The sequence below is a fragment of the Petaurus breviceps genome, unplaced genomic scaffold (genome assembly GCF_028583685.1).
Source record: "Petaurus breviceps papuanus isolate PSGF00001 unplaced genomic scaffold, PetGlider_PUasm1.0 90897, whole genome shotgun sequence".
Classification (NCBI taxonomy): Eukaryota; Metazoa; Chordata; class Mammalia; order Diprotodontia; family Petauridae; genus Petaurus; species Petaurus breviceps.
This window is the reverse complement of record NW_027187374.1, coordinates 6,572,215-6,592,253: the sequence shown is the minus strand read 5'-3', so window position 1 is coordinate 6,592,253 and position 20,039 is coordinate 6,572,215. Positions and strand designations below refer to the sequence as shown.

At 35.9% G+C, this 20,039-nt stretch overlaps 1 protein-coding gene across 2 annotated transcripts in view; it reads left to right on the top strand.

The window, feature by feature from the left end:
* PAXBP1 (PAX3 and PAX7 binding protein 1) overlaps positions 1-20,039 on the top strand; it is a 43,012-nt gene that overhangs the window by 12,555 nt on the left and 10,418 nt on the right. The window contains exons 5-10 of one of the 2 annotated variants that reach the window (XM_069074917.1): positions 283-386; positions 5,984-6,201; positions 6,719-6,908; positions 11,007-11,130; positions 14,201-14,300; positions 14,392-14,507. In XM_069074917.1, the coding sequence (XP_068931018.1) occupies positions 283-386; positions 5,984-6,201; positions 6,719-6,908; positions 11,007-11,130; positions 14,201-14,300; positions 14,392-14,507 (852 nt within the window). Of the gene's footprint in view, positions 1-282; positions 387-5,983; positions 6,202-6,718; positions 6,909-10,988; positions 11,131-14,200; positions 14,301-14,391; positions 14,508-20,039 lie in introns of both variants that reach the window. The other variant, XM_069074916.1, reaches the window with a different exon arrangement.

Sequence of the window (20,039 nt, the reverse complement as noted above, 5' to 3'; positions counted from 1 at the left end):
TCTTTTTATTTAGGAAGGCTAATCTTTGAAGAGCAAGCTTTGTAAGTGGAACTGTACTCAAAGTCTTTTCAGCATCACTGAATCTACCAGCAGTTGAATTACACTGCCATAGCCTTAGAGAACCCAAGGATATTTCCATATTAGGCAACATTCACTGTGGGACATTTCTGCGAGTGTGTTCTATATGAATGAAAATCTTAACTAAGAAATTGAACTTAAAATAGGTAAAATAAGTATTCTGGGATGTTTCATATATATTTTTTTAATGTTCTATTTGTTTAGGTATTGAGGGGAGTGATGATGAAGCCTTAGTAACTGGGGAACAGGATGAAGAACTAAGTCGGTGGGAACAGGAGCAGATAAGAAAAGGAATTAACATACCTCAGGCAAGTCCTAAATATTAATTTTATAAAGGTTTCTTATAATACATTTTTAAAAATCTAATCAAAAGTTAATCAAAATCATTAGCTGTTTTAAAAATTGTATTGAGTATTCTTTGTCAAAGTACTGTAGCAACCTTATTGCATAAAACTGTTAGCTGTGTCAGATCAGATTTTGATAGGAATCCTATTAATACATAGTATTCTGTAAAAAGGAATATTGCAATTCAAATCATTCTGTTTCATTATTTGAGTCGGCAGCTATTCAGTGAGTTTCTAGTGAAATTACATGAGGCTTCTATTATAGAAAAACATTTATTGGAATTTTAGCTGGGGCTATTATATTTTGCTTTTTCCAGCTAGAAAAAAAGATTTTCGGTTTGCTCATGTAAAATTGTCGGATAGGTTTAACACTCATTCTTGTTATTCCAACTTCTACTCAAAGGTAACAAATTTATACTTGTATACAAGGTAACAAATTTATACTCGCAGAAAATTGGACTACGTAGCAAAAGGAAATACTAAATTGTTGATTCCAAGTAACAGTGTCAGAGGAAATAACTTGGAATACAAAAACCTGAATTTGAGCTCTAACATAATAACTCTGTGAACTTGGGTAAAATGATTTAAACCTCCATGAGCCTCAGTTTCCTCATCTTTAAAATAGGACTAATAATATTTGTATTACTTACCTCATCAGGGCTGTAGTAAATTGAAAAGCGCAATAGTGCGTGGCCAAAAAATAGTCATCATCCTTCCATTTAAAATATGTTGTGAAAGATTTCTCACTTTAGTAATACAAACTATAACTGATATCACTGTTCTAAGTAGAAGTGTTCTGGTAAATGTTTAATAACCAACTTTCTGCAGGGGGGAGATATATCCACAGCACACTTTTAAGTTTAATTTGCATTAACATTTTCTCCATTTTCTTAAGTCTAGACAATCAACAAAACAATAAATCAAGCCCTGATTTGTAACATTGGCTCACTTTGAAAATTTAACAGTCATCTTTCATAACTAGCTGGCTCTTACACATCCCTGGTAGGCTGCCCTCCCTCCTGGGAAAAAGGTGAAGGGACTCAAGTATCCCCTTCCCATACCCCAGGTTGTTAGGGACAATGAAGTGTTCTAAAGAAAGCTGAGGCAGGGCTTCAATGGGAGGAAGAGGAGATCTGAGGAGGGGAAATTCTTGACTCTTGTCAGGAGGTTGGAGAATAGATAAGTGTCATACAGAAGACAGAGGAAAAGAGAAGGACAGCTATACACTTAGTCCTAAAGACACAAGTTTCAGATTTTTCCTGAAGAGGAGGGAGTTGGATGCTCTGAGGAGAAAGCAGCTGTCTGTCCTCAAAAGAATGAAAGAGCCATAGGAGATATCAGGTGAGATCATCCAGTAAAAGTCAGAGGAAGTAGTGAAGAGTAGAGGTGGTGGTGGTTAGGAAGTTCTTGTTCAGGAGAACTGATGACAATCATATCTCTTGTCTTTCTGGGGTATTTATCTAAGACATAACAGAACCACCCAAGATTCATCAAAACAGATGATTCCTACGCACTTTTGGTGATTCACATGGGTACAAATGATATTGCCAGAAGGAAACTAAAAAGTATTACCAGAGTTTATAAAATCATGGGCAAAGGACCAAGGTTGTATTTTCCACTAAAGGCAAGGGATACAGAGGCGAAAATTTGATTTTAAAAATAAATAACTGACTAAAACAATGGTGTCTGAGAATAAACTTTGGATTTCTGGACCACAGCTTAAAATACTGAGATGGGAGTATACCTAACAAAGACTGGTAAGAATGTATTTGCTGGCTGTCTTGCAGATCTAATCAAAAGGACTTTAAAAAACAGATGAGGGAGAAAACTGCCTATGTGTATCCACCAAGCTAGACACCATAGAAAGTAGCTACAATGAAGGCAGAAGAATAGTAGTCGGGACACCCAGAAGTTCACAGGAGACCAAAATCTAGGAAAGGAGCCAGTACTAAAACTTCACAGCTTGAAATGGCTATTCAGATGCCCACAGAGTAGGCAACAAGCAAGAGGAACAAAAGGTCCTAACAAAAAGGTGAATTTGACCATGTAGGCATCACTAAGACTTGGTGAGATGAAACCTATGACTGTAATGTTCAACTGGATGATTATACTTTATTTGAAAGAACAAGGCTAGGTAAAAAGGGGAAGAGAGGAGGAGGGTTAGTATCATGTGTTAAGATGGTACTTATGAGGAAATCAGGAACCATAGAAAGGAAGCATGGTGGAGAATTTACAATGAAATCTTAGAATCATAGATCTAGAACTGGAAGGGACCTCAGAGGCATCTAGTCCAACCCTCTCATTTGACAGATGAAGAACTGAGACCCAGGGAGGTTAAGTGACTTGCCCAGTGTCACACAGTAAATATCAAAGGCAGGATTTGAATCCAGGTCCTCTGACTCCATTGCCAGTGCTCTTTCCACTGTACCATGCTGCCTGGGTGAAGATCAATGGTGAGAAAAACAAAAGTAATATCAGAATATATTACAGATCTTTTGGGCAGAAAGAAGAGATAGATAAGGAGATAAGCACCCAAATCACAAGCCTGGCACAGCGGCTTGATATAGAAATGGTAGGAGGCTTCATCTATCCAGACATCTCCTGGGGTCTGACAGAAGCAGACTTGATGATAAGTTCATACTTCAAAAGATAGAAGAGCCAAAAGGGAAATTCTAGACTGGATCTGTTTCCTCACAGATAATAGTGTGTTGAGATGGAAATGGTGTGAACCCTGAGGAGACCAGTTTGTTCTGGAGTTTGAAATAGAGGAGGGGAAAACCAGGCAGAGTCTGACATGCTCCCTGGATTATGAGGAAGGAGATTTCAAAGGATAAATAGGTAGGATCCTAAGGACTAAACAAAGGTATCAGTCCACAAGCAATAGGAATCCTATTCAAGAAAGAAACTTTGAAGACGTGAAGGGAAATGATTTCAGTGAGGAGGAAAAACAGACCAAGTCTGAAGATAGTGATGTTGATACATAGAGAACTCACTAAGCAACTTAGATTTCACAAGATCAGTACAGAAGATGGAAGCGTGAGAAAGTAAGAGAGTGAATGTAAGAGCCTGGCACAGCCCTATGACAACAGTGCCAGGAGGGCCGTCGCCAGAAAAGCAGAGGGCAGCACAAAGGGTTTCCTTAACCGTATTAGGGGGGAAAAAAGAGGATCCGAAAAGGAGTAGGGCCTTTGGGGTGAACTGGATGACAATGACTGACAACAGAGAAGGCAGAGCTGTTCATTCTCATTTTATTTGTTTTCTCTGTAAAGGAGAAACACTGGAAATGACAGTAAAAACAAGGAATAGGAATTTGCTACTCAAGACAAGTAAAGGAGATAGTAAGAGAGCACCTGGCTGTCTTTGAATTCAGGTTCCTTCGCACACAGAAACAACATGTGTGACTGCTGAAGGTTCATTGCAAGGTTAGAGAAGAACATGTATCCTGATTTTTATAAAAGGAAAGAGAGCAGAGTTTGTACAAATTATAGGCCAGTCAGTTTGACTTTGATACTTGGAAGCATTTTTAGAACGGATAATTAAAGAAATGAGTAGTGAACATCTAGCAAAGAAAACAGTGATGACAAAGAAGGCTTGCTTCATCAAAGACAAGTTGTGCCAAATCAGAAGCCTTCCCCCCCCACACAATTTTTTTTTTTAACTGAATTCAACTGGTAGATTGGAAGATGTAGTTCATTTACTTAGATTTTAGGAAGACGTTTTATAAAATCTCATTCTTAGGGGAAAAGTGGAGGGCCATAGACTAGGTGAAGTAATAAAGTTAGATGGATTCAGAACAGGTGGAATGTATGGACTTAGAGTAATCAATAATTCATTATCAATTTGGCAGCACATCCCAGAGATCTGTTTGACCCTGTGCTGCTTAGCATTTATCATTGACTTGGATACTAACATAACTGGCATATTAATTAGGTATACAGAAGGTCCAGGGCTGGGTAGGATAGCTAACATTGGGTTACATTTAGGATCTCAAAAGATATGACAGGTTAGAGCTTATAATAAGATTAAATAGGGTTCAGAAAATCAACTTTAGTTTCCCATTTGGGCAAGAATAGTTAAATAGAAGTTTGTCAGAAAACAGTCTGAGGGTGTTAGTGAACTGTAAGCCCCACAGTCAGCAGTGTGATGTCAAAAAAGTTATTGTAGTTGTGGAATGCTTTAAGTGAGGAGCACCTTCCAGGAATAAGGAGGTAGCAAACAGCACCTCTGCCCCTGGTTAGACTGCATAGGATGTACTGTTTTTACATCATTGCATAATGATTTAAGAATGATACTAATGAACTGGAGAGAGTCCAGAGGAAGGCACCCAGGATAATGAAAGACTCGAGTTCCTGTGATATGAAGATAAATTGAACAAATTGGAGATGGATGAAGACCTGCAGAAGAAGAGTAGGAAGAATATGATAACTGTCATTAGGTATTTTAAGGTCTGTCACTTGGAAGATGTTATTACAGTTGTATTGTTTGGTCCCAGAAGGCAAAGTGAGGAACAGTGGGTGAATGTTGCAGAGACAGATTTAGATTTGCTATCAGGAAAGCCTCACAATTACAGTTGTCCAAAAGTGGAATGACCTGCCTCAAGAGGTTATGGGTTTCCTTCACTGGAGATCTTCAAGCAGGAGCTGGGTAGCTATTTGTCATGTATGTTAATAGTAGGGATCCGTTTTGACTGTGGGTTAGCTAAATGGTTGCTGGTAAACCTACAATTCTTTGATAAGTAGCTGGCATTTATATGTGACTTAAAGGTTTGGAAAGTGGATACTCATAGCAACTCTGTAAAGTAGGTTAGCCACAGATAACTCATTGGATACAAGTATCCTGATTTTACATGTGTGAGGAAATTGATACTCAGAAGTTGTGACTCACCCATGATCACCCAACTGGTAAAAGATTTTAAATTCAGATCTTTCCTGAATCCAGTGCAGTGCCCTTTTCACTACCCAATGTTACTTCCCACTGAGGAGAGTAGAACAAATACTTTGTAATATTTTTTATAAACCATATTGGTAAAAATTATTTTGGTCTTGAGTAAATCTTTTTTGATGTCTCCAGAATTTTGCAAGTCCTTAATTAGTATGCCGTGTTAAGAAGAAACTAGTGAAAAGAGCACAGGAATCACAGTAAGGAGACCTGAGTTCAAATCCTAACTGTGTCAATAACCAGTTGTGTCGCCTCGAGCATATAATTTCACTTCTCTGAGCCTCAGTTTCCTCATGGAAACATGGAGTTGGACTAGATAATTTCTGAGGTCTTTCACATTTGGCAGATCTAACAATAATAATTCTGTCAATTACTAGGCTTCAATTGAAGGTCCGTTACGATGGGAAAAAAAATCTCCGTAGGCTCCCTCTCCTGTTGGACTCTGATGGTTTTTATTTGTTAGTTTTTAAGAAATGTGTAGCACTAAATTTCAACTAAATTAAAATTTTAATAAATACTAGGTAGAAAATGGAAGCATTTTCTATTGGAATTGTATTTTACTTTCATCATATATTGTCAGTTATGTTGTTAATATTTCATGTATTACATACCTTCTTTTATAGGTTCAAGCGAGTCAGCCTTCTGAAGTGAACATGTACTACCAGAACACTTACCAGACAATGCCTTATGGTTCATCGTATGGCATTCCTTACAGTTATACAGCCTATGGATCATCAGAAGCCAAATCTCAAAAAACAGATAATACAGTCCCTTTCAAAACTCCCAGTAATGAGATGACTCCTGTTACTATTGATTTGGTAAAGAAACAGCTTAAAGACAGGTAGGGCAGATCAGCTTCTTAAAGACCTGTCTTCTAGCTTTCTGTTCCCTCAGGCAACATTTAGTCTGGGGTAGCAGATGCAGAATATCATCGATGAAGAGCCACTGGCCCATCTTCAAAAACTAAACGGAAGATGACGTCATACTCTGTTCTGCTACCTCCTTGGATTACTTCTGTGGAAGCCTGGAAAAATTATAGAAATGTCACCATATGATCTTGTTGAAGACAGATTTGATTTTCTACCTTCTGGACACTGAAAAAGTGTAGTCAAGATTTGGGGGGCAAAGCAAAACAAAGAATGAGAATTCGGTTAGCCTGCCAAAAACCTTTGAAAAGTTCCTAAACTGCTATATTTGAAAAGAAAAAAAAAGGCAGTGCAGATGAAAAGTTCATTTAAAGTTTTTTCATACTCTAACATTGGAACTAACTGCATTGTGATGTGATATTGCAAGTGTCCTGACAACTTAAAGTTTTGGATATAAATTTGCTATATTTATCCTTTTTTTTTATTCCTAAGGTTAGACTCCTTGAAAGAATTGCACAAAGCAAATCGACAGCAGCATGAGAAACATCTGCAAAGCCGCGTGGACTCTACCAGGGCTATTGAGAGATTGGAAGGGTCTTCTGGGGGTATTGGTGAACGGTATAAATTTTTGCAAGAAATGCGAGGGTATGTCCAAGACTTGCTTGAGTGTTTCAGTGAAAAGGTAAGAATGCAAAAATATTAATCTCTTTCAATAAATCAAAAGTAGGGAAATCTAGGTTTTATTTAGCACCTTTCTGTATTTTAAAAAACAATTATTTTTACTGAATTTGGTTTTAGAAATGATGCAAAGTTATGCTGCTTTATTTTCATGATTTTGTTAATAGTTTTAATAGTACTACCTTTGATGAGTGCCTCAGAATTTGGGGCACTTTTAGACAAGGTTTTGATTTAATCATAGAATATCTTACTAATTGGCTGCCCTAAAGCATTAGAAGTCAGGTACTGATGTGATGAGATTTTTTTTTTTAAGACTAGATTTAAGCTTTGTTTATTATAATTCTATACATAATTCCAAATACATACAAAATGACTTAGTGATGTTTTTATTTCCTAGTATAGATTTGGTTATTTTTGTTTCCAGTAGTATTCCGCTTTAAATTACAGCATCATCCATTTCAAGAATTCATTTTGAACTACCATTCTTTTTAAGTTGTCATTTTATTCTAAATGTTTGCTTTTAGAAAAGTAGTATATTGGGCACAATTTTAGCATTTCATTTTGTCACTCATTGATTACGTCTCTAATAATTTCCTTAGAATCTCCTTTCTTTACAATTGTTCTTGATTTTTCTTCTGAATTAGAAATTATGATATAGCTAATTATTTCTTCTCTGAGATTATAATGGAATTTGCAAAATGTTTTGCTTTGTAGTTGATAAGCACCGCACAGTATTTTATGGAACTTTCATTCTTAGCTATAAAAATGATGGCCCTCTTCTTGTCCCTAACTCCTTCTTTATCCCTTTTCCTACTTAGAATGAGTGTGTGGCAGAAAATTATTTAAAATATCCCTCTTTATAAAGAGATTGAAAGAAAGCTTTTCTTTTTGTCATTGTGTGGATCAGTGTATAATCTCCTATATTGTGGAAACGTGGCTTGGCAAAACATCAACACTTAAGTATTTGATTTCCCTGCTATTTAGATATTATTATAATATCTAAAACAAGGGATTAGTAACAGTTTTCAGACTGAATTTGGCTTCCTTACTGAGCCCAGGTGGCCTGTGATTAGACCTAGTCTATGACTTACAGCAGCAGTAATGATGTCCTGATTCAATCATAGGGCTTTGTTATGTGCCTGGCCTTGCAACTGAATTTCTAGATCAGGTGTCACACTTAATATCTAGGATATTATGGCATTCCAGTGAGTTAGGGGCAATACATAAAGGAATAGTGGAGGCATAGACTTGATCCTGTATTTATCAAGGCTGGAGCTTGGACATAACTATCAGAAAGCAGAGTGATGTTTTTCCTACCAACAGAGCTGATCTAAACCTGGAAATAATTGTGGGGACCAGCCTTCTGTGACCTAAAAGTTACTGGTTCTTTTTTATCTTTTATTTTTCACTGAAAATAAATTTTGGGGTTGGCTCTTATACAGAGAATTGCATATTTACATGTATTAAGATAAAGCCCTACTATTTGGGTCATGTGCACCTGAAAGAAAATTAACTTTAAGACAGCTAAAGTTAGATTATGTGATATTCTTATTAGTAGAACATCTATTCAGTGGATGCCAGCATTTCAAATTACATGAACAAGTAATATTCATTAGCATCATAGCCACATATTTTTTCAATACTTTCTTATCTAAATTTAATAAATGTGAGTTGAGTCACAATAAAGACATGTAGTTTTGTAAATTTGTAAACTACTACATGATAACTTTTCAAAACAGTTTAATTTCTGGCTGTTTCAAGTTTCTTTTAGCTCTTTCCCCCACTTAGATTTTCATCTTTTTGTACTAAGTGCTCAATGAATTGTGCCAGTTACAGAAAAGTTAGAGTTTGTTGCTGTGTTTTGTAGAAATTATTCATCATACTTCATATTGTGCTTACCATAGGCCACACATGAAGAACATTAGATAAATGTAATTTACATTTATCTGGTACTGTACATATATATCAGACTAGTATAGCATTTGGTTTTAATTGATCTCATGTAGGTAGTTTATCTTTTGCCAATGAATATTGTTTAGTGTTGAATAATTGCATATATACAAGTTCATTATTAAAATGCTGCAGAATTAATGTTGTCATGAGTCATCTATCTTGGAACTATTTTTGGAACAGAGTTGGATTATAATCTTGAAGATTCAGATCACTGATGACACTGCAAGGACATTGCTTCAGTGCAAGACTACAAATTTGATCATTCCTCTAAGTTTTCCTCTTAAAGATGAAATGTGCAACAATATAAAGTTCTAATGCTTCCAGATTTTAAAGTCAGAATCTCTAGCTTTTGTTCTAATTTCTAATTCTAATTTCTCAGTGTCTTGTTTTTCCTTCTACATCTAGCCATCATCCTGGCTTCCAGCTTAGTAAAAAGACATACTACTGAAATAATGCTTAGTTGTGGGGTTTTGTTTGTTTTTTTGAGGTTTGAAGAGGGGAAAAATTATTTTGGTAAAAGTCATTAAAGTAAATGTAGTTAGTTACACTTAAGCTTTGAGTTGGATGGATTCTTTTGTTCGGTAGAATTTTCCGTGGATTTTGTTAAAGGCATCCAAAACTAGGAAAAATACATTATCAGAAACTTAACCAAAAATTTGAAAAACATATTTACATTAATTCCATTAGAAAAAGTAGTAGTATTAGGAGTAAAGAATGAATTTTATAATTTTTTTACAAAATATGGTGTCTTCAGTCCTGTTTCTTGTTAGCTTAAGCATATTTAGTCTTTGGTTTTTTTCATTGTTGAATATACATAAATTTTTTTCAGGCAGTAGAGTGTTCTTTGTCAAAATGTAATATAAAATCACTGTAATCTCACCTGTAAAAACTGGTTCATGGTAGATCCCAAGTTGTTGGGTTTAACTCTAACAACAGTAAATAAAGATTTGGGGACATTGATACCCCATTATTAGGACTTGTTCAAGAATAAAATGACTACATCATTTTCACCTTTCAGTGAACATTTGCTTTGCTTTTCTTGCAATGAAATCATGCAGATGTGCAAAAACTTGCTTAACTGAGATGTTCTTTGTACCTGCCCTTTTGTTTTTGTTTTTGTTTTTTTAATTATCCATTTCCAGTCCATTCCATTCAACAAGGTGCTTTAATGTTTGGGGCCAGTGTTAAAAAAAAACAACCCAAAAGCTCTTTAAGTACTTTCCATTTGTACTATCAAAAAAAAATTGTAAGTTCTGGCTTACTTATATGTAGTGGTAGCTTTTTGTGGAATCTTTGTGACATTTATTTGAATTAATAGAATTATGAAGAAATAAGCATTCATGTTTCATTGTATTAGCCTTGCATTTAATATGCTTTTTATAAAAGCTTTTGTGCTAAATGAAAACCAGTGACATAATTAACTATAAATGTTTTAATAAACTAGAAGCAGAGTTCATTGATTTCTTAAACTGAAAATTCATGTGAAAACTCATTGTTTTATAATAAAATAAAGGAAATTAATTCTTTGGTGGCAAGAGGTGGAACTTCCTGACTATGCTTTTAAGACATTAATGCCTCATAACAGGAAATCCTGGTTGATAACAGAGAGGTTAGTGAAACCTATTGTAGTAATATTGCCTATTTGTTGACAGAATTGCTTAAGAGTTCAATAAATCACTGAGTTATGTAGTGTCTGTAAGTTTCAGGGCAATATTAGGATTATTTAAATTATTAATCCAGTTATCTTTTGTATTAGTATAAGAAACATAAATGATATACATACAGCATACTACTTTCTTTTTTTAGCACTGCCCAGTGATAATTGTATAGTTGGTTTCTTTGTAGTTTTGAGAATCATAACTTACTGCTGAGAAATTAATGATGCACTTTAAAAAAAAAAATAAGATAAATTTTTAAAATTTGATGGGCAAATTTTATAGGAAAACGGATTCAAAGCGACTTTTGGAATTGTGAACAGAATTTATGTGTGAACTACAGAAACACAAATTAATTTCTTCTATTTTTTAAATTATATTTTTTATTCTGACCATAGTTAGGCTACTTTTTCAGAATTCTTGGATTAGTATGGAACCCCCGAATACTTAAGCAGCTAGAATTTGATGTTACGTAGTGTGTTGTATTTTTGCAGGTGCCACTGATTAACGAACTTGAATCAGCAATGCATCAGCTGTACAAACAGCGAGCTTCCCGCCTTGTCCAAAGACGACAAGATGATATTAAAGATGAATCTTCGGAGTTTTCAAGCCATTCAAGTCAGTCCATCTTGAAGGTTTTTATTATTCATTAAACAACCTTGTTTACTTAGTGCAGCTTAATTGAAAAGTAGATATCTCAGAGTACTTTTTTTAAAACAAGTTTCCTTACTCTTATGACAGGTAGATCTATAAATAACATAGAATCAAAATATATTTTTAAAATTCTGCATCACACAAGAACTCTGAGATTTTCACAATTACCTTTTGTCTTATAATTATTTCTGTCTTCTCCAGTCATATTTCCTCTTTTCTTCTTTAGAGTTGTCAGTACCTCATATTCATAATGTTTTAACTTGAAACCATCTTATTTTTTTTCTACTTTTTTCACCCTACACATAGTAAGACTAACATTTTTAAACTTGATCACACAAAGGAAATTTGAAGACTTCCAAGTGCTTGATAGGGAAAAAAAATTTAAACAAAATTTTATTCTGTTAAATTTGTTACAGTGTGAATTAAATGTAAAAAACTTCAGCTTTGTGGGGTTCAGAGTCTTTTTAAAAAATATATCTTGGATAAGGCATTTCTCTTATTTTTTTTTATTTCCTTTTCCCTGCCATGCTAACTTTAGCATACTAAAGTGCTTTGTGATACTTGAAATTGTAGGGTAGAATGTTAATGAATTTTAGTCTTTCTAAAGTATTCACTTTGTAAAAGTGATTTGAAAATGTAGTGTAGCTATTTGCATATTTATTTTTTCTACTTTGATATGGTCTTATATATAGTTGATATAGTCCATCAGCAATACTTTTTCCTTGGTCAAAGAGTAGTTTAATTTAAAGGAAAAAATAATATTGTTAATTTGAAGGGAAACATAATCGTTAATCCCTGGTTAGATAGACTGAGCTGAGACTCATATTTCTTATCAGACAGAGAGACGGACACACACACATAGTTGTTAGATCAATCCATAAAAATAGAGCTTTCATAATTTTAAGGCTTTGAGACCCTTTTCTTTTTGCCCATGCATACTAATGTGTTTTTAGATGATCAGAACTTTTGCTGGTGTGAAAATCTTAATTTCTGTTGCCATTTTTTTTTTTTTTTGGTCTTCTCTTTATCACTAAACATTCCTGGTGACCTTCTCTTTCTGAAAGAAGTGTTTGATTAACAAAATAGGCATATCCTGTGAGTCTGGGAGAGGGAAAGAAAAGAAGTGGTAATAGCAGTGACTTTCAGAGAAAATTAGTCTGAATTGAGAGCCCCAAATGGCTTTTGAGCTTCTGTTTTGCTGTGTCATTGTTCTGATGTTTTACAGATTTTTTACTTCTGCATCCCACCCTAAACATTTGCTATGTACTGAACTAGATTTCTATAACCTGGACCTTAAGTCATTTTGTAACATGGGAGAAATTTCCTTCTTAAATAAAGCGATTAACACGAATTGTACATTTTAGATTCTCTAAGCAGTTTCCATTGTTGCTTATAATTTGCTCATCAAAATGTATTCATACCACTTAAATGTTCCTTGTATGTGTAGGATGATATATGATAATTAGACTGAAAGTTTTTAAAAGTTGAAAGGAGTGAACATTATCAGATTTGAGGAAAAATAATGTGGGAAATGATGAAAATGTCTCTTGATACTTCCCAAAGCAGTGTTAAATCCATTAAAAAGATTTTGAAAATTTGTAACATAGATTGCCTACATAAAACAATTAATACTTTTGTATAATTCTTGCTACCTCAAAACAAACTGAGGGATAGGAATAGAGACAAAAGCATCTCTTGACTACTCTGATGTTTTCCCAGATGTTTTTCCTCAAACTAAATCATTTTGTAAAGCCTATAAATGATGATACTTAAAATATTGTAGTACTATACATACTTTAAGTCGTTTGCTTTTTGTTTGTTTTTAAGAAGTATGATGGTTTGGGTGCCAGGGAGTTTAATTGAAATAGTCTATAAATTTGGGAAATTTATAGAGTTAGTCGAGCCACAGTTGGGGGCATTCATGATTAAACAATTCCTCATTATCCTAGTGAATAGGGATAGGGACTGGATCTATTATTGCATCAGTATAGAAAATTTTGTGTACCAATACAGGTCGACACCTTCTCTCTAACTTGCAGTATTAGAGGATTTCTTAAAGCATGGGGAGATTTAGCAACTTGCCCCAGGAACTTGTCAGAGATAAGCTCTGATGGAGATATTCTAAAAATCCCTACAGACCTATCTTAGGGCTTTAGAAAAAAAAATTTAACTTCTACTTTCTTCAGTAATAGGACATTTTGAGAGTGAGCCATTTTTTTGTTTTGTTTTGTTTTCCTTCTATTGATTGTCATGGTTTCGGATAAGCCCAGAAAACGAGAGGTGGGAAGGGGAAATCTCCACAGGCTTTAATTGGTACATTTTTATTTATGTCTTGTTATTTCTTTTCCCCCAGTGCCTCCTCATTTATCTCCCTCCTACTGCTGTGTAATTTCCTTTCAAAGACTCATAGTTTAGGAATTTGGAAATAGGGGGTGAGAAAAGTATAAAAGGAAGAATTTTTTGGGATGGTGAAGTTGGACTTACTCAGATTCTGAACTTCAGGGTTGAGTATTGCTTCTTTCCTTCATGGTTCCAAAAGGTAGTTGTAATTAAGAAGTCTAACGTTGTTAGTATAGGCCAAAATTTAAATAGAAGTTAGATCACAAAACTGTTTTCTTCCTGTGTCCTTCCCTGTCTTTCTTTGCTGTTTTTCATGTTATAAAGTACACAACATTTGAAATCTTGCTTAAGGAAAACATGTTTTCTTTGTTAAGTCGGGCATTCTGGGTTTTTAAATTTTTTGTGTGTTCATAATAATACGCACCATTTTCTGTACTTAAGACCTGAAAAAAGATGAAAAGTATTGTATATGCCTAGAGTTGTTGCCTCTTCTAAAAGGAAATTCAGTTGTTCTACTGCTTCCTCTGCCCCTTTTCCCAGGAACACAGAAATATTCAGGTTTGTTAACTGGAACCAATCAATCACTCTGTATTGAGATTAGCAAGCAGTCTGTCATACTAGTTTGTTCTATGCAAACTCTTTCCCTACTATTGTTGATAGGAGGCTTTTAATTTGAGTCATTGATGTCTTGCAGATAAAGCTCTGATGGCACCAAATCTTGATTCTTTTGGACGAGACCGAGCCCTGTATCAGGAACATGCAAAGCGTCGGATTGCAGAACGAGAGGCCAGAAGGTAATTCTTTCCCATCCTTGTGATCATTGTATATGAGAAGGAGGTATTTGTTTTATCTGTTTTGGGGGAACTTGATACTCTTTATGTTTAGGACCCGTCGCAGACAAGCCAGGGAGCAAACCGGCAAAATGGCAGATCACCTTGAAGGTCTTTCCAGCGATGATGAAGAAACATCAACAGATATTACTAATTTCAGTCTGGAAAGAGGTTAGATAACTTGTGTGTTTAAATATGAAGTTTGGAAAATTTCTCCTTGGGTAAAGTGGATACAGAATTGGTCTCAAAGCCAGGAAAGACTTGGGCTCAAATCCAGCTTCTGACTCATGCTGGCTAGGTGACCCTGTGCAAGTGACTTTACCTCACAGGATTCTAGGTAGCTCTGTAAGACTGAAAGTTTCTTTTTTTTAAAGCAATTGGGGTTAAGTAATTTGCCCAAGGTTACAGGCCAGATATTTTGTGTGGGTGTTAAGTATCTGAGGCTGGAACTGATCCCAGCTCCTCCCCACTCCAGGGCCGGCACTTGTACTCACTGCTCCACCTAGCGACCCCAAAAGTGAAAGTTTCACAGAAAGTACTGACCTGCACTGTTCACCTGGGAGTTCCTTATGCACAGGTCCAATCCCTATCCCTTTCTTTTTTTAGTCTTATCAGTTATTGAGGAAGTAGAGGAGAGATCATATTTTTGTTTATGGAGGGCAATGGTAAATTGTAAATGATGTCATTAAAAATGGCCTGTGCCAAATCAGACAATGAGCCTTAAGACTAGTTCAGATTAGGTTAGTCCTACAAAAGCATTCCTCTTAGTAAAGTATTGTATGATTTAGTGGAACAAGAACAAGAAGAATCAATGCTGAATGGGTAAATTGTGTTCATATAACGGAAGGTGTTCTCCATAGGGATTCTTAAATAAGGTATTCTGTTTTCCACTAAAATGTTTGCTCCAGCTACACATGGGTTTTTTTGTCACAGACTTTAGTGGACTACAGGGTATCCATAAGATGCCTCTTGGAGTACAGGTAGCTGGCTCCTAATCCCAGAGGATTAAAAAGTCATTTAAAACACTTTTTTTTTCCCTTTCTCTTTACTGCTTCCCCTTTCCTCCATATCTCCAGTGAAAACGTGAGGATCCAAGGGCAAAACTAAGAATCTCCCAAAACTAGCACTGCTAATTAATGTGAATCATGTCTCTCCTATCTTATATTAACTCAGCAGTTATTTCCACTTCCTTCCTACCCCAACTACTTTTGTGGCATATGCTTATTAACCATGGGAATTCCTATATCTCATAAGGAATTTGCAGTTGTCCAAAAGCCCCAGAAATGCAGGTTATGGAAAGGTAATGTAGTATCTTGTCAGGTCTGCCAGCCATCATCTAGATAACTAGTACCTAGGGTTTTTCATAACGTCTTTATTGTTGAAACTCTCCAATCTTCACCCCACTGGTTTTGTTTGGGTGGCTAGGGGTATTATAGGAAGACATTGAGTAAATAAGATACTACTGCCAAACTAACATAAAGGAATACAGTGTTGCCACTGCTCATTATAAAATCTGATGCTGTGTACCTCTTGATTTTGACATTTGAAGGAAAGAAATGATGTGCCCCAAATCTGCTTCTTTTGTGGCCAGAACTTTATAACGTGATCTCTTTTTGTGTTCCACATGGAGAAAAATATAACCTTTTTTCTACAGAAAAAATATCAATGTTGGTTGATTGGTACAATTCCTGAAGAATATATGACCATTCTTATCCATATAATTCAGCCACTAGCTGTTCAATTTAATCTTTTTGAGAGGTAGCCATATATATATATATATATATATATATATATATATATATATCTTTGTGTAACCTGATTAGCCATACTTTTAAAATTTTCTTTGAAATGCTAAGTTTTAAAAAATGTAATGACAGTAGACACAGTTTAACCCAGAATTCTGAGTCGTCCTAAGTTATCATAACAGTTTTTCTATTGATGGCTGTAATAAAATTGTATCACCAGTTACACTATCCCTAATTTTTTGTTCATCCTTCTTGGCCTTTCTGCAACATTTGACACTGTATAGGATCTCTCCTTTCTCCTGGATACTTGCTTTTCCCTGTATTTTCATGACTCTTTTTCCCAGTTCTCTTTTCTTTATTTTTAAAATAAAGGAGCTGGAACTGATCCGACCATTCCTCAGCCTTCTTCGTAGGATCATCAGGTCCCCGTTCTAGGCCTTCCTCTTTCTCTTTCTATACTCTCTTTCTTGGTAACCTTAGTAGCTGTCATGGATTCAACGATCATCTTTGTGCAAATCTACATACCCAGCTCATATTTTTCCTGAGTTCTAGTTTTGTATTTCCAGATGCTGGCTGAGCATTTTCACTTGTGTCTCTTGTAGACATCTCAAACTCAACAAGTCCAATATAGAACTCATCTTTTCCCCGAAACTCACCTTTTTCCTTAATTTTTCTATTTCTGTCAAGACCACCACTATCTTTTACAGTCCTCCAGTTTTATAGCCTGCAAGGTAACCTCGATTTTTCTCTTTGTCACCCCCATCCAGTCATTTGCTACATTCTAATAATTCTGCCCCTAAAACATCTCTAACGTCCATTCCTTTTTCTTCACTCACACAACTACCACTCTAGGAAAGTTCAAGCCCTCATCACCTTTCATGAGGGCTTTTTTCAAAAAGCCTACCAGTTGGTCTCTAGTTACTTCCCTCAGTGTAGGGTAAAATAAGAACTTCTCTTAACATTTGGAACCCTTCACATTCTGTCTCCAGTCTGTCTTTCCAGGCTTAGAGGATGCATTATTGTGTGTGGTTTTGTTCTTCATTCTTGAAGATCATAACTTCAGGGAGATGATGACATGACTTGCAACTGACTTTGATTTGAGTAAGGAAGGGCTATGCAAAGTCACCAGCCTCATTTTCTCCTCCAGAGACATCTGAGTCATGTCACTGTTCTACTCAAGTGGTCAGATATTTATCAGGTTGGCCAGAGAAGGCCCAGGATGAAGTGGGAGACCTTGGCCCAGAAACTGAGGGCTTTTTAAGTTCTCACTTTGAGTGAGGCAAAGCCCATTCAGTGAATAGGCCTACTTAAGAAGTAAGTCAAGGGATGGCCCCTTGTAAAGTCAATCACAAGCAGCTCTCCTGAGGCCTGCTGCTGTGAATAATCTAATCACATAGTATAGTAAACTTTCTGTTCAGTAATAAACTAAATCAAAACATTCAAGAAACTAAAGCACAACATTATAACATAACTTAGTACTAAGGTGGCCACATAGTCTTAAACAAAACATATCATTCAGTAAGTCACAGTCTCCTCAATCAATACACAGTATCCAAGTAAAGTCCTCTTTCATCTTGACAGCCAGTTTGGAGGCTGGCTTCCAAACCCCATGGTTCCTCCTTACTTTCCTTTGGGCAGAATACCCTCAGGTCAGGTCATAGAGATGATGACATGACTTTGATTTGAGTGAGTGAGGGCAGTGCAAAGTCTGTGCAAGTACTCTGATCTGCCTGAATGGGGCCCCAGCTAGCCAATTCCAGTTGGGCAACTCAGCTCCTCCTCCCCTCCCCTTTCTTTCTCTCCCCTTACCTTAGGGTGTTTTGGCCCAAAGGAAGGTAAATTTTGAACTAATCCTTAAACCCAGTCCACTCTAGATTTCATGAATTGGATGAGGCCCAACAGTCCCCTGTTATAATTGGCTGAAGTCAGTATACCTGGGAGGTAACCATCAGAAGGGGAACTTTCACACTGATATTCTTAAGATTCATTCATTCATTCATTAAGCATTTACTAAGTACCTTCTTTGTGACTAATTTAGTCTATAAGCTTTTCCTGTATTGGCATAGGCACCCTCCTCACCCCCCTTTCCCCAATACCTCTTCCTTGAGTCTAGCTTTCCAACAACCTATCATTTTATATCTTCTTTTTTATTTTTTCTTAAGTAAACTCATTTGGGGGGCAGCTAGGTGGCACAGTGAATAGAGCACTAGCCCTGGAGTCAGGAGAACCTGAGTTCAAATTCGGCCTCAGACACTTGACACTGAACTAGCTGTGTGACCTTGGGCAAGTCACTTAACCCCAATTGCCCTGCATTCTCCCCTCCAAAAAGATTTTTAAAAAATTTTAAAAAATAAAGTAAACTCATTGAAAGAATAATTTTAGACTTAGTATCCCTACTACCTCAGTCTGTTAATTTCTTTTTCACTTGTAGTCTGGCTTCCAAGCCTACCATAATACAGATATGACATTCTCTAAGGTTGCCAATGACTTCTTATTTGTTAAAGTTGATCTTTTCTTAGTACTCATCTTCCTAGCTCTCTACATTCAACATTGTTGATGTTTCCTACTTCTTATTTCTGTTTCTTTTTATTTTCTGGTTCTTCTTCTACTTATCTAACTGTCCTTTTTGGGTTTCCTTTGTTGATTTATGATTTATTTATTATTTATCTTCTTTCACCCTCCATTGTGTCTCAACACTTTTAGTTGACAGCACTGTCATCTGCTTAGACACAAACCTTGTAGTCATCCATCTTTTCATTTTCCTTCAACCCCTACCCATACCCGGTCTATTGACTTATTTACTCAGTGCTTCCTCTACAACGTTTTCATAGCTTTCCCTTCACTCACATGGTCACCACTCTAGTTCAGTTACTTATCATCTTTTTCCTGGCCTGGTCTTCATGCTTCTAGTTTCACCTCTCATCATCTCTCCCTTTACACAGCTGTATTCAAAATGATTTTTCTAATGTGTTGGTCTGATCTGATCATATCACTGTTCTACTCAAAAGCCTGGTTTCCAGAGAAAATTTAAACTTACTAACCTAGCCTCTAAGAATCCCTGATCTGCTTCTAGCCTACCTTTCCAGTTCTTTTTTTAAAAAAGTATCTTCTATTTTTATATTCTTAAATCTCCGTTAAATCTTTTTCCTGTCCAATTCCCATGGTCATCCCTTAAAGGAAGAAAAAAAAGGAAATAATTTATCCAAATTTAACGACATAAACTTCACCACGTTTGACATATGTAGCACCCCATTCCATTAGTTCTCACCTCTACGAGGAATATAGGGAAGCTAGAAAGTCACTGAACTGTGTGTACTCTATTACAAGGCTTTACTCAGGGTATACTCAAATGTATATTCAAAGAGATCAAAGAAATAGAGAAAGGGATGTATGTACAAAAATATTCAATACAGCCCTTCCTTTAGTAAAGAAGCAGCAAGGGGTTGCCCATGAATAATTGGAATGGCTGAAAAAAATTATGTAATACCAACTGTAACTATAATGTTATTTTTCCTAAGAAATGCTGTGAAGGCGACAAATTTAAAGAAACCTGAGAAGAGTATATATAAACTGATGCAGAGAAAAATTTATACGACATGATGTTGTAAAGAACAACTGTAAGATATTTAAGAACTCTGATTAATGTAACTTCCAACCAGGACTGCAGAAGACTTATGATGAAATATGTTTCCCACCTCTTGACAGACGAGTGATGTGCTAGAAATACAGCATGACTCATAGGTTTTCAGACATGGCCAGTATATAGATTTTTTTCCCTTGACTGTACTGAGGTGTAAATACATGTGGGACAGGGTAAATTTAATTCCAACTACTACCTCCAAAGAAGAGAAGAAAGAAAAAAGCATCAGTAAAACTTTTTAAATGCACAGAAGTCAACAGAAAGAAGTTTAGAGGGAGACAGCGCCTTCCTCCATGCCTAGAGTTAATTTTCTTCCCA